The sequence below is a fragment of the Lathyrus oleraceus genome, chromosome 1 (genome assembly GCF_024323335.1).
Source record: "Lathyrus oleraceus cultivar Zhongwan6 chromosome 1, CAAS_Psat_ZW6_1.0, whole genome shotgun sequence".
NCBI lineage: Eukaryota > Viridiplantae > Streptophyta > Magnoliopsida > Fabales > Fabaceae > Lathyrus > Lathyrus oleraceus.
The window spans coordinates 279,105,794-279,130,797 of NC_066579.1; the positions used below are offsets into that span (position 1 = coordinate 279,105,794).

A 25,004-nucleotide genomic window follows, 5' to 3' on the forward strand; every position below is an offset into this window, starting at 1 on the left:
TGCATGGTATAGTAGAGTTTTAGACGATGTGAAGATCATTGATAGTTGCGGGGAGTTCCCCAATGTGCCCCTCATGGGCACAAAGGGAATCATTTCTTATAATCCAGTACTTGCTAGGAGACAACTCGGTTACCCTATGAAGGACAAGCCTCCTAACATTCTTTTAGAAGGTATTTTCTTGAGGGATAATGAGGAGGACCCTACCATGAAAGAGAGAGTAGTAAGAGCTTGGCATCGTGTTTGTCGCAAAGGGAGACTTGAATTGGGTAAGAAAGATTGTACCTCCTATGAGCCGTACCTCCAGTGGATCAGAGCCAGAGCTATACAGTTGAAAATGCCATACCCACATCATGATCCTATCAAACCCGCTCCGTTGAAGACCCCCTACCTTCCGCTAGATGACAAAGAAGAACTCCAAGCCACCTTGGAGAGGGTCGAGAAAGAGAGAGACGCTTGTAAGGATAAGGCCCAGGTGCTCGAAATGGAAAATGAAGAACTTCAGAGAGAGTTAAAGGAGCAAAGTGGAGAAGATCGTGCAGGTAAACGTCCAAGGGTGCAAGAGGATTTATTTTCCTCAGGCACAACAGATTACTCCCAGATTCCACAGTCCTCAGGTGCATGGAAAGGTCTTGTAGACAGTTTGGTGAAGGAGAAAGCTTTTATGCAGAAGGCCTATGAAGAAAGAATTGAGAGACTTGAAGGACAACTCCTACTTGTTTATGCTCGTCCTGATGACACATGTCCTTAAATGGTTTTCTTGGTTGTATTTTGGGTTGATAACTTTGTATATTTTGATAAAAATGCTTAAAATGAAAAATTTTGTTTTGTTATCAAAAATGTTTGCAATTCTATCTTTTCATTCACTTAGAGTTCCTTGGAAAATCATTCATTTTGCATATCCATGCATCACGTGCATACAGGTTGTCTGTCTTGGTCCAGTCTTCTAACAGTTGCTTCCCGCCAGCAGATCCATTTCAAGCTGACGCATAATTACAACACAAGAGCCAACTACAAAAGAAGAATGGAGATAACAGATAACGAGAACCGAGAATTGAAAGCTCAGGTTGACCGCCTTTCTGCTATGGTCGAGACATTGATAGCAAACCAAGCAGCCCAAGCTGCTCAACTTCAAACAGCACAAGCTCAGGTTGCCGAAGCACAAGATGCACAGATCCAGGCGCAAGCACAGGCAGCAGAGATGCGCAACCAAATGTTAACCGCCCGTCTACAAGCAGAGGAAGCCCAGGCTAGGGCTCAAGTTCATAATTCAAGACAGACTTCGGCACAGAATCAACCTCAAATTCAGAATCAGACAACAGCAGCACCCGTCACTACAGTCATCGCTTCAGAAATCAACGTTGTCCCAGTCACTTCTGTTACCATCACAGCATCCCGTCCTTGGGAAATACCCAGGGATCTTAATCAAGATAGATATCAACAAGAGTTCGTTCCACCAAATGCTCCTGTCTTCACTAATATGCCTCCCGTTGTTCACTATACTCCTCACCTAGGAGAACCTGTCTATCACGGCCCTACCCCAAGTGAGGATCCTGGTCTCAATGATAGAATGGATGAATTCCAGGATCAGTTTGCGGAATTACAAAAAGAGATAAAAGCTCTTCGTGGGAAAGAACTGTTTGGCAGAGATGTAAATGATATGTGTTTGGTTCCAGACGTAAGGATGCCAGCAAAATTTAAACTACCAGAATTTGAAAAGTACAAAGGAAGTTCTTGTCCATAGACCCATTTGGTTATGTACGTGCGAAAGATGTCAATGTACACCAACGACCAAAGGATGCTCATTCATTGTTTTCAAGACAGCCTTACCGGTGCAGCTTTACGCTGGTATATGGGATTAGACAGTTCTCAGATCAAGACTTTCAATGATTTAGGCGAGGCTTTTATCAAACATTACAAATACAACCTTGATAATGTGCCAGAACGAGATCAGTTGAGGTCCATGCAACAAAGAGAAAAGGAGACATTCCGTGAATACGCGTAAAGGTGGCGCGAAATTGCAGCACAGGTTGTTCCACCTATGGAAGAAAAGGAGATGACGAAAGTGTTCTTAAAGACTCTTGATACTTTTTATTACGAGAGGATGATTGCAAGCGCTCCTACAGACTTTACTGACATGGTAAACATGGGAGTCCGTTTAGAGGAAGCAGTTCGAGAAGGACGTCTAGTTAGAGAAGGAAGTTCATCTTCAAGCGGGGCAAAGAGGTACGGCGGTTTTATGAAAAAGAAGGAACAAGAAACTAATGCTGTGTCCTATAATCATCCAAGAAGGATCAATTATCCTTACCATTCCCAACACCAACATATAGCAGCCGTGACTCCAGTAATCACTTCCGCTCCAATTCAAGTCCAATACCCTCAGCAGCGTACCAAGCGCTTCCAACAGAATACTCAGTATCAGCAACAACATCAACCTCAACAACATCAACATCAGTTACAACAACGTCCACCACAGCAACAAAGAAGAACCAATTTTGATGCAATTCCAATGTCATATGCAGAATTGTATCCAGCTTTGATCACTAAAAACCTTGTGCAACCACGACCACGACCTCCTGTACCAGAAGTTCTACCTTGGTGGTACAAGCCAGAGGTATCTTGTCCCTTTCATCAGAATGCTCCAGGTCATGACTTAGACAACTGTTTTGCTTTAAAGTTGGAAGTACAGAAGTTGACAAGAGCAGGTATCCTGACCTTCAAGAACATGGGTCCCAATGTGAAGGACAATCCAATGCCAAGTCATGGTCCTTCATCAGTGAATAATATAGAAGTTTGTCTCAATGAACAACGTGTTACGAAGATAGAGGAGATTCAGCAGTCTTTGGTTGAAATTCATTCTGTTTTATGTGCTCATGGTCTATTCCAACATGACCACCAGATATGTGGTACATGTTCAGTCAATTCAAGAGGTTGTAGAAAGATTCAAGATGATTTGCAAGGCGTCCTTGATCAGGGTTTGATTCAGATTTCTAGACAAGTGAGTTTTCCAGAATCACAAGAACAAGAGGTGAATGTCATCATTCCTTGCTTCAACATTCCAGAGAAAGTAGAGATAGCTTATCATCCGAGGGAGCCAGTGGTGATTTTCCCTCCGGGCCCAATGCCTTACACTTCAGATAAAGCGGTCCCCTACCGCTATGCAACAACTATTATTGAGAACGGTAAAGAGGTCGAGATTAAAACCTTAGCCTCAGTTACCAATATCGCAGCAAATAGCCGAATGACGCGCAGTGGCCGCGTGTTCGCTCCGCCGGTTATCCCAAGTAGAAATGTTGAGAATGATCCAGTAGTCGTGGTACCAGTGACAAGAGAAGCAGAAGGGTAAACAAGCAATCAACCCTTGACAAAGAAACAGATGAACTACTCAGAATTATCAAGCTCAGTGACTACAAAGTGGTAGATCAGTTGCTACAGACAGCGTCAAAAATCTCGATCCTGTCCTTATTATTGAACTCAGCTGTCCACAGAGAAGCACTACTGAAGGTGCTTGATCAAGCCTTTGTAGAACAGGATATAACAGCAGAGCAGTTCAACAATGTTGTAGGAAGCATCACTTCATGCAATGGCTTAGGCTTTTGTGATGAAGAACTGCCAGAAGAAGGAAAGAATCACAACTTCGCTCTCCATATCTCAGCCAATTTTCAAGGGGATTCTTTGTCTAATATCCTAATTGACACCGGTTCATCTCTGAATGTCATGCCCAAGTCTACCTTGTTGAAGCTAAAGTATAAAGGGGGGCGAATGCGGCACAGTGGAATTATTGTGAAAGCGTTCGATGGATCAAGAAAAACAGTCATTGGAGAAGTTGATTTGCCTATTGGTATTGGACCACACGTATTCCAGATCAATTTCCAGGTTATGGACATAGTGCCAGCTTATAGCTGTCTGCTCGGACGCCCATGGATTCATGAGGCGGGTGCCATTACATCCACGTTACACCAAAAGTTAAAGTTTGTCAAGAATGGGCAAATAGTGACGGTTAATGGGGAGCAGGCTATGCTGATTAGCCACCTTTCATCGTTTAGTGTGATAGAAGTAGACGAGACGGCTGTTCAAACTCCATTTCAGGCCCTGACCATCGATGATTACAAGAAAAGTGAAGGTTCAATCGCGTCATTCAAAGACGCCCAGCAGATTGCCAAGACACGTCCTACAGAAATGTGGGGCAAGGTGATAGAGTTGCCAGAAAACGTTAACCATGCAGGATTAGGCTTTGTTGATGGAAAACAAGTGCAGACTTCAGTGGTGCGACCTTTCAAAGATATCTTTCACAGCGGTGGGTTTATCAACATGGTAGCAGTTGAAGAGGATACTTTTGAGAAAAAGACAGAAGACGAAGGCCCCAGATTTGTGACACCAGGAGTAGTTATGAAGAACTGGACCGCAGTTGACATCCCACATTGTGTCCACATATCAAAGTAATTAAGCTTTTCAGTTTTCAAAAATCTTCCGCTTTAGCCCAAAGCGCGAAGCATTAATTTTGTAAAATGGGCACTTTTGTCAAAAACGTACTATCCATGAAAAAGATCTTTTGTGTTCCTATACACTTGTGTCCTTTTATCTTTTCATCTTTTTTGGAAAATGGTAACACAAAAAAAAACCTTAAAAAGAACACATTTTTGCATGTCATGGTCAGTCCTCTAAAAACAATTGTTTGTACAGGTTACTTAAACCCGTTGAACACAATGACATCATGCCCTCTCCCAACTTTGAACATTATGTATTCGAAGCTGAAGAGGAAGAGTGGGATGAGATTCCAGAAAAGGTCGCCCGCCAGCTTGAAAATGAAGAAGACACTATTCAGCCAGACAAGGAGCCTTTGGAAACAGTCAACTTGGGTTCGGAAGAAAATGTGAAAGAAGTCAAAATTGGAGCATTGTTATCCCCACAGGTCAAGGAGCAATTGATCAGCCTGTTGAAAGAGTATGTAGATGTGTTTGCTTGGTCTTATCAAGATATGCCTGGTCTCGACACTGACATCGTAGAGCACAAGCTACCTTTGAAGCCAGAATGTCCACCGGTCAAACAGAAATTAAGAAGAACACATCTAGATATGGCCGTCAAAATTAAAGAAGAAGTTCTGAAGCAAATAGATGCTGGTTTTCTTGCCACTTCAGTGTATCCAGAGTGGATAGCAAATATTGTGCCAGTTCCTAAGAAGGACGGGAAGGTACGAATGTGTGTCGACTATCGTGACTTAAATAGAGCAAGCCCAAAGGATGATTTCCCCCTGCCTCACATTGACATGTTGGTAGACAATACAACAAAGTTTGACATATTCTCCTTCATGGACGGATTCTCCGGGTATAACCAGATCAAAATGGCTCCCAAAGAGATGGAAAAAACTACATTCATAACACCATGGGGAACATTCTGTTATCAAGTGATGCCGTTTGGGTTGAAGAACACAGGTGCTACTTACCAGCGAGCCATGACAACGCTCTTTCACGACATGATGCACAAAGAGATTGAGGTTTATGTGGATGACATGATCGCGACGTCTCGTTCAGAAGAAGGTCACTTAGTGGATCTATTGAAGCTGTTTCAACGATTAAGGAAGTTCCGTCTTCGCCTCAATCCGAACAAATGCACATTTGGCGTCAGGTCAGGTAAACTCTTGGGCTTCATTGTCAGCCAAAAAGGCATTGAAGTTGATCCAGATAAAGTAAAAGCTATCCAAAAGATGCCCGGACCAAAAACAGAAAGGCAAGTGAGAGGTTTTCTAGGACGATTGAATTACATATCCCGGTTTATTTCTCACATGACTGCCACTTGTGAACCTATCTTCAAATTGCTGAGAAAGAGTCAGAATTGTGTTTGGACAGAGGATTGTCAGAAAGCATTTGACAGTATCAAAGAGTACCTCATGGAGCCTCCTATCTTGTTACCACCTGTTGCTGGAAGACCGTTGGTTATGTATTTGACAGTGCTTGAGAATTCTATGGGCTGTATTCTGGGTCAACAAGACGAAACTGGAAAGAAAGAGCATGCCATTTACTACTTAAGCAAGAAATTTACTGACTGTGAATCACGATACTCCTTACTCGAGAAGACATGTTGTGCATTGGCTTGGGCTGCTAAGAGATTGAGGCAGTATATGTTAAGTCACACCACTTGGTTGATATCCAAAATGGATCCAATCAAGTACATTTTTGAGAAGCCTGCACTCACTGGTAAGATTGCAAGATGGCAGATGCTGTTATCAGAATACGACATTGAGTATCATACCCAGAAAGCTATCAAGAGCAGTGTGTTGGCTGAGTACCTTGCTCACCAACCCGTTGAAGATCACGATGATAATGAGGATGAGTTTCCTGATGAAGATGTCATGTTCCTAAAATCCAGAGATTGTAAAGAGCCACTTCCTGAAGAAGGACCTGAACCAGATTCTCAATGGGGTTTAGTATTTGATGGAGCTTCCAACGTTTATGGACATGGAGTAGGTGCAGTCATTATCACTCCAGGAGGTTCTCATATTCCTTTCAAGGCAAGAATTTGCTTTGAATGTACAAACAACATTGCTGAATATGAAGCCTGTATCATGGGTCTTGAAGAAGCCATTGACCTCCGCATCAAAAATCTTACTGTTTATGGTGACTCAACGTTAGTTATCAATCAGATCAAAGGAGAATGGGAAACACGCCACCCTTGCTTGATCCCATACAAAGACTATGCAAGAAGATTGTTGACTTTCTTCACCAAGGTTGAATTGCATCACATTCCTCGGGATGAGAATCATATGGCGGATGCTCTAGCTACGTTGTCTTCAATGTATCAAGTGGGTTTTCCTACCCGTAATTGTGATCAAGCGACTTGATAGACCAGCACATGTGTTTACAGCTGAGGCCGGTTTTGATGATAAACCATGGTACCACGATATCAAGCATTTCCTTCAGACTCAGGAGTATCCTCTTGGAGCAACAGAAAAAGATAAAAAGACTTTGAGAAGATTGTCAGGCAGTTTCTTCCTTAATCAGAATGTGCTCTATAAGAGGAATTATGACATGGTCTTACTCAGATGTGTTGACAAAAAGGAAGCAGAAATGTTGATGAAAGAAGTTCACGAAGGGTCCTTTGGTACTCATGCAAACGGCCACTCTATGTCAAGAAAGATGTTGAGAGCTGGTTACTACTGGTTGACCATGGAATTAGATTGCTACAAATTTGTAAAAAAGTGTCACAAATATCAGATCTACGCTGATAAGGTTCATGTACCACCAACCTTTTTGAATGTGATTTCTGCTCCTTGGCCATTCTCAATGTGGGGCATTGACATGATCGGTATGATTGAACCCAAAGCTTCCAACGGACACCGTTTCATTCTCGTGGCAATTGATTACTTCACCAAATGGGTGGAAGCAGCTTCGTATGCAAAGGTGACAAAGCAAGTGGTGGTCAGATTCATCAAAAATAATCTCATTTGCCGATATGGCCTTCCAAACAAGATCATCACTGACAATGGCTCCAATCTGAACAACAAAATGATGGATGAATTATGTGAAAGTTTCAGGATCGAGCATCACAACTCTTCTCCTTACCGTCCCAAGATGAACGGGGTAGTTGAAGCTGCAAATAAGAATATCAAGAAGATCATTCAAAAGATGGTTGTTACCTACAAAGATTGGCATGAAATGCTGCCTTTTGCACTACACGGATATAGAACATCAGTCCGTACTTCAACTGGGGCAACCCGATTTTCACTTGTATACGGTGTGGAAGCTGTGTTACTGATAGAGGTTGAAATTCCATCAATGAGGATACTAATGGAAACTCAGTTGTCAGAGGCTGAATGGAGTCAAAGCAGATACGATCAGTTGAATTTGATTGAAGAAAAAAGAATGACTGCCTTGTGCCATGGACAGTTATATCAAAAGAGAATGAAGCAGGCATTTGATAGGAAGGTTAAGCCGAGAGAATTCAAAGAGGGTGACCTTGTGCTCAAGAAGATGATACTATTTCACAATGATTCTAGGGGCAAGTGGACTCCTAACTATGAAGGACCCTATGTTGTCAAGAAAGCCTTTTCAGGCGGTGCTTTAATTCTTACAAACATGGATGGTGAAGAGCTTCCACGGCCCGTGAATACAGATGCAGTCAAGAAATACTTCGCCTAAAAAATGAAAAGAACAGCTCGCTAAGTTGAAAACCCAAAAGGGCGGCTTACGCAAAAATGAGCGTCTCGGTGGACTGAAAATCTGAAAGGGCGGTCCAAGCAGAAATTAGAGACATAAAAAAACAAAGAGAATATTATCCCGGTAGATTGAAAACCCGAAAGGGCAATCTAGGCAAAAGTTAGGGATTTCAGGCAAGTAACTGCATAACAGAGATAAGATCATTGAAGTATCAGAATATTTTCAACAGTTCTCCAACTTTCTCAAGGCTGCAATACAGGTCAAAAGTGGAAGAGAGAATGATGTCATTGTAGTTCAACGTACCCTTTTTCCACGAAATTACCATTTTCCAATTTGTAAAGATCTATGGAATCACGTTGTTGGCTGATTACCATCCTATCAAATCAATTTGAGCCTTTCTATATTTCTTGGCACTCTTAATTTTCATTTCAATTTACGAAAGTTCTTTTACTTTGACAGATATGTTTTGAAACAAAAGTTTTGAATTAAAAACAGTTTTTGAAAAATATAAAGATTATTTATTTTGATTTGTGGACATCAATAAAAGGATTGAGACATGTGGTCCCAGTAATTCTGAAATCATGTGATTCCAACTAGACATGTTCATATTACTATCCTTATATGTATATGATGAAAAAATCTCCACAGGTGTCTTGGCAGTAATATTTCTCCAGCAGAGGTTGTGATTCTGGATATCCCCAGCTATGCTTCCTAGTTTTCCTCAAGAGATCATGCAAGAAATATTTCAAGAAGTTTCTTCCCTTCACTTGGGGCATGAAGACTCCCCAGTTAATTGATCATGAAGACTCCCCAGTTTAATTGATCATGAAGACTCCCCGGTTAATTGATCATGAAGACTTTGATCCAGGTTTTAAGTTACAGATTTGGCCTATGGGATTACTACAGGTATTTCCCCAGTAATTTATTAAGGTGGGATCAGCAATGTCCCCAGCAGAGGATGAGAAGGAAGATTTGATTTCCCTGAGCAGGAGTAATACAGAGGTCTCCATCCCTCAGCGAGTGAAGAAAGTTGATATTCAGAAACTACAGGGAATCTCCTGTTGTTCTCTGTCCATTCAATAGAAGGATATGTCTCCGCCTCAGTAATGTTTTGTAGTAAAAGAAGAATGTGTTATGCATTTTAAGCAAATTCAAGAATTGCAGGATTTCTCCTGAATTCTCATTTATATTCAAAGGTCAGACATCACTGTTCCCCGGCAGAGTCTCCTAGAGGAAAGATCTCGTAACCAGATATCAGACACCATAATCCCCTGCAGAGTCTTCAGATACAGAAAGTCTCCATGATAATTAAAGCAAAAAAATCAAGGATAGATATCCCCTATATTCTTATTCCCTGGAAAGATACCACCTATCCCCAGCGGACTTTATCCCCAGCGCAGTCTTCCAGAAGAATAATCCCTTCTGCATTATCAGCAAATTCAAGAATTGCAGGACTTCTCTTACAATATCATCTTATTTCCAGAGGATAACACCTTGTATCCCCAGCGGAGTCCTCAGAAAGGTCCAATCCTCATGTACCTCACAAATTCAAGAACCACAGGGAATCTCCTGCATTTTTGAAGTAGAAGGCATCTCCATTCTTCTACGGATTCCTCAGCAGAGACAGACTTTTAAAGAAACCTGGATATGGTGCTCTTGTACCAATTCCCCAGCAAGTCTTTGTACTACTCCCTAGCGAGTCTCAGTGCAAATCTCCAGCAAGTCCTTATGCAGCTGTTAACATTTTTAGTTATTCCTAGTTTTGTCTGTCCATCATGCATTCATTACTAAATATTCATGCATATCTATGACATATCATGCTTGCATTCATATGCACCTTGTTTCCTTGTTTATATTGTGGGTTGAGTCAATCTCTCCATATAGAGTATCCTCATAAGCAGCAAAATACCTTTTATTGGTCATGTTCCCCACAGAGATCTATGCCTCGTGGAAGATGGTTGTTTCAGTTGTGAATCCTGATGAGTTCATTCCTCTTCAGTTGAAGTCTTGTTTGACCGTTTCATTCTAAGTTCTATCCTAGTTTGAACCTCGTGTCTCCAGATAAAGCTCAGAAATTGCCAGTAAAAGAAGGCAACAGTATAGTCTTTGTGACTCTCATTCAGTAAAACAGACATGACAGATATTGTGTCCAAGTCCTTTATACCTTCATCTTTGAGTTGGTACCCGTTACAAACTTGAGTTACCTACATACATGAGTGGTAACCTTTGTTATCCCTCGGATAAATTAATTACTATCTCCATCTATGAGTTGATAACATCCTCACAGAAAGTTCCATGGTTCTACCTGCAACTTTGAGCTGGTAGCGTGCTTTCGTCTTTGAGTTTAGCACAGATTCCTTTTGATTCCACCTTCGTCTTTGAGTTGGTGAAGTACCTGCAACTTTGAGCTGGTAATATGCATTCATCTTTGAATTCGCACATTTTCCTGTGATTCCATCTTCGTCTTTGGGTTGATGGAGTACCTTCATCTATGAGTAGGGTATGTTTGATCCTTGTTGAACTGATAGTGTGCTTTCATCTTTGAGTCTGCACAGATAACTTCTGATTCCATCTTCGTCTTTGAGTTGATGGAGTACCTTCATCTATGAGTTAGGTTCATTTTGTCCTTCCACCGTCATCTTTGAGTCGGTAATGATAAACATCTCCAGGAGAATATGTTCTAAATTCTTTTAAACACCTTTGTCAATGAATCGGTGGTTGCCTTCAACTTTGAGTCGGCATTTCTCTGTCTACCTCATCAATGAGTTGGTAGTGTGCATTTAACTGTAAGTCTGCACAATGATCCTTAGATCTGATTCTTCATCTACACCATCATCAATGAGTTGGAATTTGATTTCCCTAGCAGTGTTATTATCAATCTTTTGAAGCTTGCCTTCAACTTTGAGTTGGCATGTCCTGTTTACCTCATCAATGAGTGGGTAGTGAGCTGTCAACCATGAGTTAACACAGTTCGATTCTTATTATGCCCTTGTTATACCTTCATCCTTGTGTTGGTATTCATCTTTTCTGTTACCTCCATCTTTGAGTTGGTAATGTACTGTCACATCAGTACTCTTGTTATATTGATCTTTTCCAACTTTCATCTATGAGATAGTGATGTATCGTCAGCATTGAGTCGATATCTCCTTTCCTCCTATTTTCCATTTATGAATAGGTAGTGAATCTTCCCCAGCTGAGTATTCTCAGTGTTTACCTTCATGCATTGAGTCGGTGTATGTCCTTCCCCAGTAGAGTTTGCACTCCTGTGTCTCTGTGTCTGTCTGTCTTTTGCATCATGCATACATCCATTTGCGGTCAAATTTTGTGGCGTTTGTCATATTTAATTACCTTACGCCATTCGATAGCCTCCGTCTATCTGGCCTAAGTTAATTAAATAGGGGCATCTGTCGCACCCCAAAATTTGACTTTGGCTTTGTTGACCACATCTTGATTAATCTCGTTGTCTCGTATTCATCTCAATTTCTTAAACTTCGCGTGACAACTGGTTTGATTAGGTTTTATGTGTTTTCGTTGCTTACCGTGTTGTATTTCGTTGTTTTAGCAAAACCTGGCCGATATCGTTGCCTCGTATTTATCTCGCTTATCTCTTTTGTGCGTGGCATCGCTTCGATTAGGTTTTGTGCGTTTTATCTATTTAATTGTTTGTTTGTCGGTATTTTGACTGTATTTCGAATATATTAGAGTTTTCGTATTGTCCGATTATTTGTGATTGTGTTTGTCAGCGTTTTCGTGATGTCGTGTTGATTTTATTATTGCCTAGGGTTGTTTATTTAATTACGTGTTGTGCCGTGTGATTTAATCGAGTCTGTTTGAGTCGTGTTGTTGATTTTACTGGTTTACCGGTTTACTGGTTTATTGGTTTTATCAATTTGTCTGTTTTGCTGTGCAAATTGTCATCATTTTTATCGCGTTCGTGTCGCTCGATTTTATCGTATTTTAATCGTGTGCCGTTTAATATTATTTGTGCTTAATATTAATTGTGTTTAGTTGTTAATTAGTTTATTTAATTAGGATTAATATTATATTAGTTTATTATTATTATTATTATATAATATATAAATTATATTATTAATTTATGTTAGATATTTTTTTAGGTTTCCTATTGTTTAAGTAATCTAAATATATATTATTAATTTATGTTAGATATTTTTTAGGTTTCCTATTGTTTAAGTAATCTAAATATATATATATATAGATGTTGTTAGTAAGAAAAAAGGAAAGGAAGGGATCAGTAAGGAAAAAACGTGTGGTGAGAGAAACAGAGAATTGAAAAGAAATATTTTTCCAAAAGCATTACCGTATTTCACTTGTTCTTCATTTTCGGTAACCCAAAATCGTCCCGATTATTCACCGAAACACAAAACCGATTTCATATCTTTGAAGTTCGTTGAGTCCAGGTCACAAATATCCAAGGTTCATTTCATTCCGGCGTCGTTTCACCGATAAAAAGCGACGTTGAAGTCAGGTACTCACGAAGGCAGCCAGCACTGCGTCGGTGACGGTTTCCAGCTTTCGGTCGATCATTTGGACGATCAGAAGTTCATCCTCTTCGCACAAGGTAATATTCTTCACTTATCTCTGAAATCGGCAAAGTTCCGGCTTGCCGACATGTGTTTTAATATATTATTTATCTAAATATATATATATATATATATATATATATATATATATATATATATTATTTTTGTCTATTATATATCTAAATAAATATAATATATATATATATATATAATATATAATATATATATATATTATATATATATATATATATTATATATATATATATATATATATATATTATCTTTGTCTACTATATATTATTTGTCTAAATGTACATATATATTATTTTTGTCTATTATATATTTATTGTCTAAAATAAATAAATATATATATATATATATATATATATATATATATATATATATATATATATATATATATATATATATATTACTTTTGTGTACTAAATATTGTTTATCTTTTATTATTATTTTGCATATATGTTTTATTTAAATGTTAGTTAAATTAATTATTTGTTTAAATGTTTATTTTAATTAAAATTATTTATATCAAATGTTTATTTTGTCTAAAGTAAATGTTTATATTGTTTTTTTATATTTGTTTATGTTGTTACTAACCGTTTCGTTTCAGTTTCAGCTCGATTAACTCCACTAACTATTCGTAATACTAACTATTCATAGCTAACTGTGTTGTAATAATTTACTTTCTCGCATTTTTTATTTTCTGTATTGTGTGTTTAATCGTATTGTTCACGTTTTACGTTAAAAAATCGAAAAATCCAAAAAAAGAGAAACCCGATGCGATTCCAACGGTCGCCGTTTAAGAAACCCTTTTCACACACTCATAAGCTTACTCTTGGGCTTTCCTGTAATGAGCCCATTTATTTATTTCTTTAGGGTTTAGGCTCGTTCAAATCTAAAATCAACAAAACAGACTTTCCCCTTTTCTTTTGGGAGAACTACGTGGATTCTGATTTCTCCATTGCGCCTTGGAGATACGTAGGCATGAAGTCTACGACTTTATCGAGTCCAAAAGCAATAAAATCAAGTTCTTTTCTCATCTCCCCAATCAAACGATCAAAGCGAAAAAAGCAAAGCATTCACATAAACATAAGCAAAAAGGTTCCTGTGGAGTACCACAGATGTAGAGGGTGCTAATACCTTCCCTTTGCATAACCAACCCCCGAACCCGTAACTCTAAAGGGATTTATCGTTATTTTTCCCTTCCTCTTTTTGGATAAAATAAAAGACGGTGGCGACTCTTGCATTTAAAATATTTTTCAAACGGGTTAAGTTCAATCAATACTTAATCTCGTGAAAAATCCCGCCGCGACAGTGTGAAGTGCGGAAAATATAAATACATAAGTTTAGGCATAAAAAACGATATCCTTAGATGAGGGTAAGCAACAATAATTAAATAATGGCACAGAAAAATGAGTTGACATGCTAGGGGAGAAATTAATTATGGCTAATGATGGATGTCTAATCCATAAATCAACATATTACTCGAGGAAATCTCAAAGGCCTGTCTCTTGAGTTTTGTGCTAGACAGTTGTCTAGAAGATCCTGTAACGCCCCAAAATTTGCCCTCCTCATTCATGCATTCATTTTTAGGTCATTTAGCATTTCACATTGCATTTCATCATTATCAATCAGAATTAGATACATTGCATTTCATCATGTCAATCGGAATTAGCTCCAAGAAGCTTGAATATCATCCAAGACATTTTGTGGTTTCTATTTAGATGATCAGTCAACACAAGGGAAAGACTTGAGTTACTTCCAACAGGTTCAAATGGGGTGTATTCCTCAGTCCAAGCGCTAATCTCGAAGGAGCAAAAAGCAGTGCCTGAGTTGTCATGCTCGCTAGGCGAGCAGCGTGGTTCGCTTAGCGAAAGGAACTGTCATGCTCGCTAGGCGAGAAGATCCTTCGCTAGGTGAAGCCCACGCATTTTGAAATATAACAGAAAAGTTTTGGGCTTCAGTTGCCCTCTTTTGAGCCCACAAAGTCACGAAAATCAAGTTATAAATTCAGAGTTGCAGTGAAACAAAACCGGATTCTATGTTATTCCTATTATCAGAGAGAGAAAGAAAAGAGCTAACAGAGTTCAGAGCAACCTCCGGACACTGAAGGGAATTCATCTGCAAAGAACGTATTCTACCTCATATAAACCCTCAGACTGCTTTGCAAACCCAACCGAGTGATTCAATTCCGTTTGATCTCTCCAATCAGGTTTACCCTATTCCCATTCCTCTATGCTTTCAATTTGAATGATCTGAATGTATGAGGTATTATCGTTAGGCTTTGCATGTGGGTTTAGATGTGCATGAATGTGTAGAACAATACCTTGAATATTTAATCACGCAATTTCTGAAATGGAGACCACAGGGTTTGGGGTTTCCGAGATCGGACTGTTATCGATGAAGAACCCAAAACCCACAGGCGTTCGCTAGCACCTTCGCTAGGCGAGCCTGTAGCGAGGCTTCGCCAAGCCTTCGCTAAGCGACGCAGTAGCGATCGCGACTGCGGTTGCTTTTCTGTTTGACCTAGTCTGTTTTGTGTTTGCCATGACATTATTTTCTCCTAATTCCATCCTGTTACCCTAACCTGTTTGATGAGTTTTTGTGAGGGCTCACATGCTCTTGCAGGGATAGCTTGCTCGGTATTCCACTTTTTTTGTGGGATACCATATGAAGGTTTATTCCGATTACCTGTATTGACCTGCTTTCTTTGATGGTGCTAGCTTGAGAGATCTCTGGGTTTCTTGCATCTTTAGCTGCTATTACTTTGGATCTTTATCCGTGCGGTAGACCTCTTGATCCCTTTATTTTTCCCGCATTTTACCGCTTTCTTAGCTGGAAGACCTCGATAGGAGGCAATGTTTTATTTTGTTTGTTTACTTTTGTGCCAAAAGACCTCCGAAAAGGGGCACCAGTGCTAAAAGACCTCCACGAAGAGGCAATTGACGGATAAAAGGGATTAGTAGTCAATTCCCCGTTATTTAGTGTGTCGTTCTTTAAGCTCACACTGCGTGTCGATGCTTCAGAGCAAAATCCCAAGATCTTTTGTCCGGTCGGTCAGTGGAGAGGGTTCCATCTTTCTGAACCCCCACGCCTTGTCATGAGCTCACCCTGTCCAGGGTTAGGAGCTATGAGGTCTTATCCTAATTACCCTTTTGATCTGCTCACCCTGACGTTCAGTGTCAGTGGTTAAGAGCTCGTTTGATTACCCTTCCATGGCTTGTTTGTCGAGGTTGATATGACCCCTCTTGACTAAAACCCTACCCATGTATGTTTGAGCCCCCTTGTTGGTAGTTTATTTTAAGATACATGTTTTGTGTGGTGCAATCGTCTCCCCATAGGATTGCTAGGCTTCGTATAGTCTCCCGTTTGCATGTCAATTAAGGTAATGCGGTTCCTTCATCTAGGACTGCCTTTTTGCATGAGCATCCCCAAAACACCAACAACTCATTGATTTTTCTTCTCCTAAGAACACGTTAACTCCTCCTACTACAAGCGAGTAAGTCTCCAAAGGTCGAGCATCCGGTAGATTGCGTAGTAACGTCATTCATCCAAACCCTTAACCCGTAGTTTGGCGAACTACGGTTTGCTCTGATTCTCATTCCAGATGAGATACGTAGGCATAAGACGCAATGTCTTACCGAGCACACATCCCCCTAACCCATAGGTAGCCGAGCTACGAAGACTCTGATTCTCTTATTCAGATGAGATACGTATGCAGTGGACGCGACATCCGTGCGAGTCATTTTCTTTTGACCCCTCTTTTAGTAAATAGTACATTAGATAAACCCACACCCTTTAGACGAGAACAACAAGAGTGGATCCCGTAGAGTACTACGGATGCGTAGGGGTGCTAATACCTTCCCTTCGCATAATCGACTCCCGAACCCAAGATCTGGTTGCGAGACCTTGTCTTTTCCTTTCCTTTTTTTCCAGGTTTACTTCGAGCGTTTCCTTTCCCTCCTTTGGGATAAATAATGCACGGTGGCGACTCTTCTGTCTTTTTTTTTCGCCAGTTTTTTTTTTTCGCATTCCCTTTTTTCGCAGGTTGCGACAGATCCAAAGTCAGACGAAAGAGAGACCACATGTTGATCTATCTGATCTTCAGGAATACCAAGGGATTGGATCCTAAGGATTTGTTATTCAGATAACTTCTAACTGGTAGAAATATCAGAGTCAGATTCAGACACCTGATGTTAAGTTTATAGCCTATTTTTCCATTTCAGAGAAGCACAAGTTTGATTCATCCTGGGCAATTTTTAATTTTTAAATGTTTCAAAATGAATGAGAATCTATCTTCAGCAAGGGGTTTTGTGAAGATATCAACCCATTGGTGGTCTGTATCTATGAATTTTAAAGAAATTACCCCTTTCTGAACATAGTCTCTGATACATGATGTTTTATTTCTATGTGCTTTTCTCTGAAATGTAGAATAGGGTTTTTACTTAAACATATGGAAGTAGTATTATCACATAAGATATGAATGTTACTCTCATATATCTGACGATCTTCTAGTTGGTTTTTTATCTAGAGCATCTGAGTAGTGCATAATGAAGCTGAGATATATTCTGCTTCTGTAGTAGAGAGTGTAATGGTTGACTATCTTTTGTTGGCCCATGATATAAGATTGTTTCCCAGAAACTGACAGTTTCTAGATGTGCTTTTTCATTCCACTCTGTCTCTGACATAATCTGCATCATAGTATCCAGAGACCCTATACTATGATGTTTTCTCATACATTAGGCCAAGGTTATATGTTCCTTTTAGATACCTTAGGATTCTCTTAACAACTGTTAAATGAGATTCCATTGGATTCAATTGGAATCTGGCATAAAGACATACACTGAAAAGAATATCTGGCCGTGTAGCCGTCAGATAGAGAAGAGAGCCTATCATACCACAATAGAGCTTCTGACAAACCCTTTGACTTACTTCTTCTTTCTCTAGAATGCAGATTGGATGCATGGGTGTCTTTGCTGGTTTAGATTCTGACATTTCAAATTTCTTCAGAATGTCTTTTATGTATTTACTTTGGTATATGTATATGGCTTCTGTAGCTTGGTTGATTTGAATTCCCAGAAAGAATTTTAGTTCTTGCGTCAAACTCATTTCAAATTCTGCCTACATTAACTCAGAATTCTTGACAGAGGGGTTAGCTGAACCTAAAATTATATCATAAACGTATGTTTGACATATCATGAGATCATTTTTAATGTTTTTACAGAAGAGTGTATAGTCAACCTTTCCCCTAATAAAATCATCTTTCATACCAAGCTCTAGGAGCTTATTTTAGACCAAACAAAAATTTTTTCAGTTTAAAAACGTGTTTTGGACATTTGGGGTTTTCAAAACCTGGTGAACATACACTTCTTCTGAGATATAACCATTTAGAAATGCGCTCTTGACATCCATCTGATCTAATTTGATGGAATGATTCACAACGAATGACACAAGTAAGCGAATGAATTCTAACCTGGCGATTGGAGCAAATATTTAGTTGTAGTCAATGCCTTCTTGTTGACTGTAACCTTGTGCTACCACTTCTCCCTTTTCATTTAGTTTGTTTCTAAATACCCATCTTATTCAAATAATGTGGGTTCCTTTGGGCCTTGGTACCAGATCCCAGATGTCATTCTTTGCAAATTGATCAGTTCGTCTTCCATTACTAGAATCCAGTCATTGTCTTGAAGTGCCTCATCAAAGAAAGTAGGCTCTATCAGAGACACTAATCCCATAGGGGTTTCTTCGGATACTTTGAATGTGGACATTTTTCTGACAGGTTCATCCTTGTTTCCCAGAATCAAATCTTCAGAGATGTTTGGACGATTTTTTGATATTTTCTGTATAGTTGAGATTTCAGTTGTTTATGGATTTTTCTTTTCAGCTTCCTTATATTCTTTAGTCTTTTCGTCATAACCTGCAAGAGTTATCTCCAAATCTACAAGTTTTTCAACTAGCTTTGACTTTTCAGAGTCAAGCTTATCATCAAATCTGACATGTATTGATTCTTTCACAATTTTGGTTTATGTATTGTATACTCTATAGCCCTTAGAGCGCCCTGAGTATCCTAACATAATACCTTTTTTATGCTTTTGAATCAAACTTGTTTAGATGTTCTTTAGTATTAAGAATAACGCAAGAGCACCCAAAAGGATGAAAGTAAGAAATGTTGGGTTTTCTTCCTTTACACAGTTCATAAGGAGTCTTCTCTAGAATAGGTCTTACAGAGATTATGTTCTGAATATAGCACATTGTATTTACTGCTTCATCCTAAAAGTGCTTAGCCACATGCCACATTTGTTTCGTTAATCATGGTTTTGGCCATTTCATGGAGCATCCTATTCTTCCTTTCTACAACCCCATTTTATTGTGGAGTTCTAGGATATGAGAAATCATGGGATATTCAATTTGAATAAAAAAGTTCCTCAAAAAACTTATTTTTGAATTCGCCACCATGAACACTTCTGACTCTGATGATTTTAGAGTCAAATTCATTTTTTACTTTAGAACAGAAGCTAGTGAATACAGAGTGTGACTCATTCTTGTGCTTTAGAAATTTTACCCATGTCCAGCGACTAAAATCATCAACAATGACCAGTCCATACTTGTTTCCATTGACTGAAGCTGTCTTAACAGGTCGAAACAAGTCAACATGAAGGAGTTCCAGAGGCTTAGAGGTAGAAACAACATTTTTTTTTTAAAAGAAGATTTTGAAAATTTTCCTTTTTGACATGCCTCACACAGAGGCTCTGAAGAGAACTTCAGTTTAGGTAGACCTCTGACTAACTCGAGTTTATTTAGTTGAGAAATCCTTCTCATGCTAATGTGACCCAAGCGTCTATGCCATACCCATTGCTCTTAATTTACAGACATTAGACATTTAACATTTTTATATTTTAGATCTGAAAGATTATTTTTGTAAATGTTGTTTTTCCTCTTGCCAGTGAAAAGAACTGTTCCATTGTTCTGATTAATTTCTTAACATGTTTTTTGATTGAAGATTATATCATAATCGTTGTCACTTAATTGACCTATTGATAACAGGTTATGCATTAATCCTTCTGCGTAGAGAACATCATAGATAGAGGGAAGAGTTCCATTACCAATAGTTCCAGATCCTCTGAAACCTACGAAGCCAGTATCTTTAAGTTCCAGGTTTTGGAACATATGCCTTCTTCCCATCACGTGTCGCAAGCATCCAGAGTCCAGGTACCATGATTGGTGTTTTAACTCTGTTGCATAAGATATCTGCAGTATAAACTATTGTATCCTTTGGTACCCAGAATCTTTTGGGTCCTTCGTGATTAGTTCTCCCAGAGTTTTTAGAAAATTTGGTTTTTCTAGCATTAGTAAAATTTTGTGTTTGTGCATGTGTGTGGTGATAAGAGAAAGGGGACTTAGGTTTTTCATCTATAGAAGGTATTTGCTTGCCTTTAGCATAGTCATATCCTATTCCTATTTTCTTATTCTGACTGACTCCATAAACATAGAAGCCATTCTGCTTCTTTCTATCCCATTCTTGAGAAACTTTTGAAAAGCTTTTTCATATTCATGTATGATTGTGTTAGAAGTTTGTGGGGCTTGAGATAAAGCTTCTTCAAGTTTTAAACATTGTTTATTCGAAGATTCCCTTTCTCTTTCTAAAATTAGAATGTCGTCTTTTAATTCATAAACCTTTATCTCAAGCTTATCACATTCTTCAATGGTTCCTTCAAGGACCCTTTTCAAGGCCTTGAATTTTTGTCGAAGTTTCTGATATGAGCCTAAAGATTCAGATAAACAAGATTCAATATTTGAGCGAGAGAGATCAGAAAATACCTTTTCAGGATCAAATTCTCTTTTTGATGAGCTTCCAGATGTGGTAGCCAAAAATGCCAAATTTTCTTGTTCTACTTCAGAGTCTGATTCTGAGGCATCAGATTCAGAGTCATCCCAGGTGGCTATGAGTCCCTTCTTAGTTTTAAAGGAACCTTTCTTGAATCCTTCTCTTCTGGAGATGTCTTTCTTGAGCTTTGGCCATTCGTTTCAATAGTGACCTGGTTCTTTACATTCGTAGCATGTTACCTCTTTGTTTGGTTTGCCTCTGGAAGTTAATTCTGAGCGATCTCCCTTGGGTCTTGGTCTTCTAAAGTTGTTATTCCTTTTTCTCCAGAGTTGTTTAACTCTTATGGTTAAAAGGGATAATTCTTCATCATCATTAAAATCATCCTTTTCAGAGTCATCATTTTCTTCTTATGCTTGGAGAGCTTTGTTCCTTATAGGTTTTCGTCTCTCCAAGCTTATGTTGTTCAGATCTTTTGGTAGCTTCAATGTAGTGACCATAGGTCTCTACTTCTTTGGCAAGCTTCTGACAATCTTTTTGACACGATCTGCCGTTGTGTAGCCCTTGTCCAAAACTTTGAGTCCTGCAATTAAAGTTTGGAATCTAGAAAATATTACCTCTATAGCTTCATCGTCCTCCATCTTGAAGGCTTCATATTTCTGGATTAGTGCCAGAGCCTTTATCTCTTTAACTTGTGAGTTGCCTTCATGGGTCATCTTTAGAGAGTCAAGTATTTCTTTAACAGTCTCCCCATTGGTGATCTTTTCATATTCATTATAGGATTGTTCTTGATTTGTGGTGATTTTTGACATCACGCTTTTGATCATCAATCATTTTATTTCTGGCAATAGAAATACCAGCATCAGATACAAGAGGTATATATCCAATTATAACTATGTCCCCTAGGTAAGCCTCATAACCCAGAAAGAAACTTTTTGATTTTGTCTTTCCAATAATCAAAATTTTCTCCATCAAATACTGGAGGTTTCGCATTATAACTGTCTCCTTCATTGGTGTTGGCCATAGTGTTTTTCTCACGCTTGATCTCTCTACACTGTTTAGTGTTTGATTAGAAAATCAATAACATAGTCGAAGCTCTGATACAAATTGAAGGTAGAGAAAAACAATGAAATAAGGGGTTTGAATTGTTTTCACAGATAATAAAAACTTTTGCAAATGAACACACGCAAAAAATAAGGCTATTAACACATAAGTTTATTCTGGTTCGCTTGAAATTCAAAGCTACTCCAGTCCATCCAGCCAAGGTCATTTCTCCTTTAACAAGGACTTAATCCACTAATCTTGAAAGATTACAAGAAAGAGCGTCTAAGAAGATAAAGATCTCTTATCCCTCTCAAGTTTAGAGACTTCACAAGTCACTTGAGGAATATTCAAAAGTAATGAAAATACAGTAATGTGCTTAGTGCTTCTAGGTAAGCAGTAGTTGCACAATATAAGAACAAAAATATTTCACACTTAGAGCAATAACTCGTGTAAAAAAAATTAACAAGAATAATAGAGATTGTGAATTGTTTGTAGTATTCTCGTATATGCTTCGTTGTCTAGTATGAAGATAATCCAGTCTTTATATAGATTTGAAAAGAGACCGTTAGTTGAGGCAATCATGGATATCTTGGCAATAATGGACTTTTATTGTCATTAATCTCTTTGTCCTTTCCATAGAAATTTTGGAGCGCGTGAAATCTCTTCCAAAAATAGATTCATACCAAAAACGGAAGACTTCGCAGCTTAGTCTTTGTGATAGTTCTGAGTCAGAGTACACGAAGCTCAGATGTTCTTATTCAGCATGTGTATCTTCAGATAGTTACTGAAAGCTTATTGACTTCAGAGGTTCTTGATGTCTTTCTGATAGTGATTTCTCCATAGTGTAAAGTCATCAGATCCGTTGAGTGCATTGTTAAGATTCAGAGCGTTTGATTTTTCTCTCTACGTAGAACTTTGTGCGCTTTCTTTTATTCAGAGTCAGAACCTATGCTTGAATATCTTCTAAGTGGTAATTCTGGACTTACATGATTATCAGATATATGTCTATCTGATCCTCTTTCGATTAGAGTCTTGCACACTTAGATAAATTATGTTAGGGTACCAATTTGTTTCATCCTTTGTTATCATCAAAACCTTAGAGATGAATTGTAGACATGTAATGTTGTTCTTACATAGAGTACCTAATGTGAAAGCCAATCCTCTGCCTGCTCATGGTAATGCTTCTGTCAACATGGTGGACGACTGTCCATGGATTTCCGAGTTTTTTATGTAAGACGTATTCGTAGGTCTCTGGTGGAAATTCATAGGACTCTTTGTTTAATCAGTGACTGTGAACATGACTATGATGGTTGTGCGATTTGTAGTGTGAGCCCCGGTGGGTGTATGTTGTTAAGAGGGATATCCAGAAGATGATGGATGAGAATGTAATCCATATTCAACAGTCGAGAGATATAGATGATGTGAATGTAACCGTGCCTGTGTTTAAGACCCCTCAACGGGTAGTTATCCAGTTTGATAGCAACAACAACAACAATGTCAACAGATCGGTATCGCCGTTAGTTATACGGTTAGCGGGCCTTGTTCCGTATACATTCGATAAAGTTGTGCCTTATCAATACAATGCCATAATGATAGAAAATGGTCAAGAGGTTCCTCGACCAGTTGTAGAATTTGTGGTGAATATTACTGATATTTCAAAGGTGACCCGTAGTTGTCGTGTGTTTGGCCCGGTTTTCCCGAAAGAGGTAGAAAATGTTGTAACAAGTAAGAAGGCAGAGATTCCAGTAGCGAATCCAGTTAGTACTTCAGTGTGTCGGTCTGGTGAATCCAGGAAACTGAAGACTAATGATGATGATGAAGTTTTGAAATTGTTCAAAAGAAGTGAGTTCAATGTTGTGGAGCAGCCGCTCCAAACTCCGTCAAATATCTTCGTGTTGTCACTATTAATGAACTCTGAGGCACATAGGAAGGCACTGTAGGAAGTGCTTGAGAAGGCTTATGTGGAGCATGATCTAACTGTGGATCAGTTTGACCACATTGTTGCCAATATTACTTCATGCAATAATTTGAGCTTTTGTGATGAAGAGCTTCCTAAGGAAGGCATAAATCACAATTTGGCATTGCATATTTGGATGAATTGCAAGGAGGGCGCTATGTCCAATGTATTGGTTGACAATGGGTAATTTTTAAATGTGATTTCGAAATCAACTTTATCAAGACTTTCTTACCAAGGCTCCCCAATGAGATACAGTGGCATAATTGTTAAAGCGTTTTACGGTTCTGGTAAAACTCTCATCGGTGAAGTGGTTCTTCCAGGGAAGATAAGTCCGAGTGATTTCCAGATAACCTTCTAGGTAGTGGATATCAACCCGACCTATAGTTGTCTATTAGGAAGGCCATGGATTCATGCAGCTGGAGCAGTGACGTCTACTCTACACCAAAAGCTAAAATTTATGAAGAACAACAAACTTGTCGTTGTAGGTGGAGAGAAGGCAATATTGGTAAGCCATTTATCATCTTTTTCATATGTTGAAGCCGAGGAGGTGGTTGGAACTCCGCTCCAAGCCTTTTCTATTGCTGAAGAAAAGAAACTCGGGGAACCCATGTCTTCTTTAAAAGATGCACAAAAGGTTATTGAGGCTGGCAACATTGATTAGTGGGGCTGTATGATAGAGATCACCGAAAACAAGAATAGGGCTTGATTGGGATTTCAACTACGACCATTCAACGTCAAAGTTGAAGATGTGCAACCGAGTTTCCAAAGTGGAGGATTCATTCATGAGAATGATCCACACTCAGCCCCTGTGATCAAAGACAGTGATGATGAAGACGAAGCTTGCGCCAACTTTGTGACGCATGGCCAGACTTACAACAATTGGGTTGTTATTTATGTCCCTACTATTATTCATCTCTCTAAGTAATTTTATTTTTCATTTTTAAAGAAAAATCCTTCTCCTATGCCTAAGGGAGAAGTGAACATTGTTGGGCATTTCTATTATCATCAATAAAATACAATTTTATTCATCCACATCTATGATGTTTTATTTTTACTTTTTGCTTTTCTGAAAATGGTAATCACAAAAAAACATAAATAAATAATAATCTTCCATCTGCATAATATTTTATCACAATTCACTTCTCTAAAATTAAAATATCAAATCATTATGCAGGTTGTTTCTCAAACCCATTAAATACAATGACCCTACTCTCTCTCCAAACTTTGATTTCCTTGTGTTTGAAGCTGAGGAAGAGACTGATGATGAAGAAGTATTTGATGAACTATCTCGTTTACTTGAGCACGAGGAAAAAGCAATTCACCCATCCGAATAGAAGATTGAACTGGCCAACTTAGGTTCCGAAGATGATGTGAAGGAAGTCAAGATTGGGTCTCAACTGTGTCCAGAAGCTAAGAAGGGTTGATTGATCTTCTTCGAGAATATTCAGATGTTTTTGCTTGGTCCTATC

At 38.8% G+C, this 25,004-nt stretch overlaps 1 protein-coding gene across 1 annotated transcript; it reads left to right on the top strand.

Annotated features, from left to right (window-relative positions):
- The first annotated feature begins 2,038 nt into the window (after positions 1-2,038).
- LOC127103267 (uncharacterized) lies at positions 2,039-24,196 on the top strand. Its single transcript, XM_051040538.1, has 5 exons — positions 2,039-3,339; positions 3,486-4,380; positions 22,904-23,038; positions 23,240-23,360; positions 24,021-24,196. The coding sequence occupies exons 1-5, from the start codon at positions 2,039-2,041 to the stop codon at positions 24,194-24,196; spliced, it is 2,628 nt and encodes an 875-aa protein (XP_050896495.1).
- Positions 24,197-25,004: the final 808 nt, after the last annotated feature.

Excerpts from the sequence above, each read along its gene's own strand:
- LOC127103267 (XM_051040538.1), top strand. The coding sequence starts at position 2,039 with ATGGAAGAAAAGGAGATGACGAAAGTGTTCTTAAAGACTCTTGATACT. Across the intron at positions 4,381-22,903 it reads CCAGATTTGTGACACCAGGA|TGTGAGCCCCGGTGGGTGTA; the intron begins GTAGTTATGAAG and ends TGCGATTTGTAG. Across the intron at positions 23,039-23,239 it reads TGTTTAAGACCCCTCAACGG|GTGACCCGTAGTTGTCGTGT; the intron begins GTAGTTATCCAG and ends GATATTTCAAAG.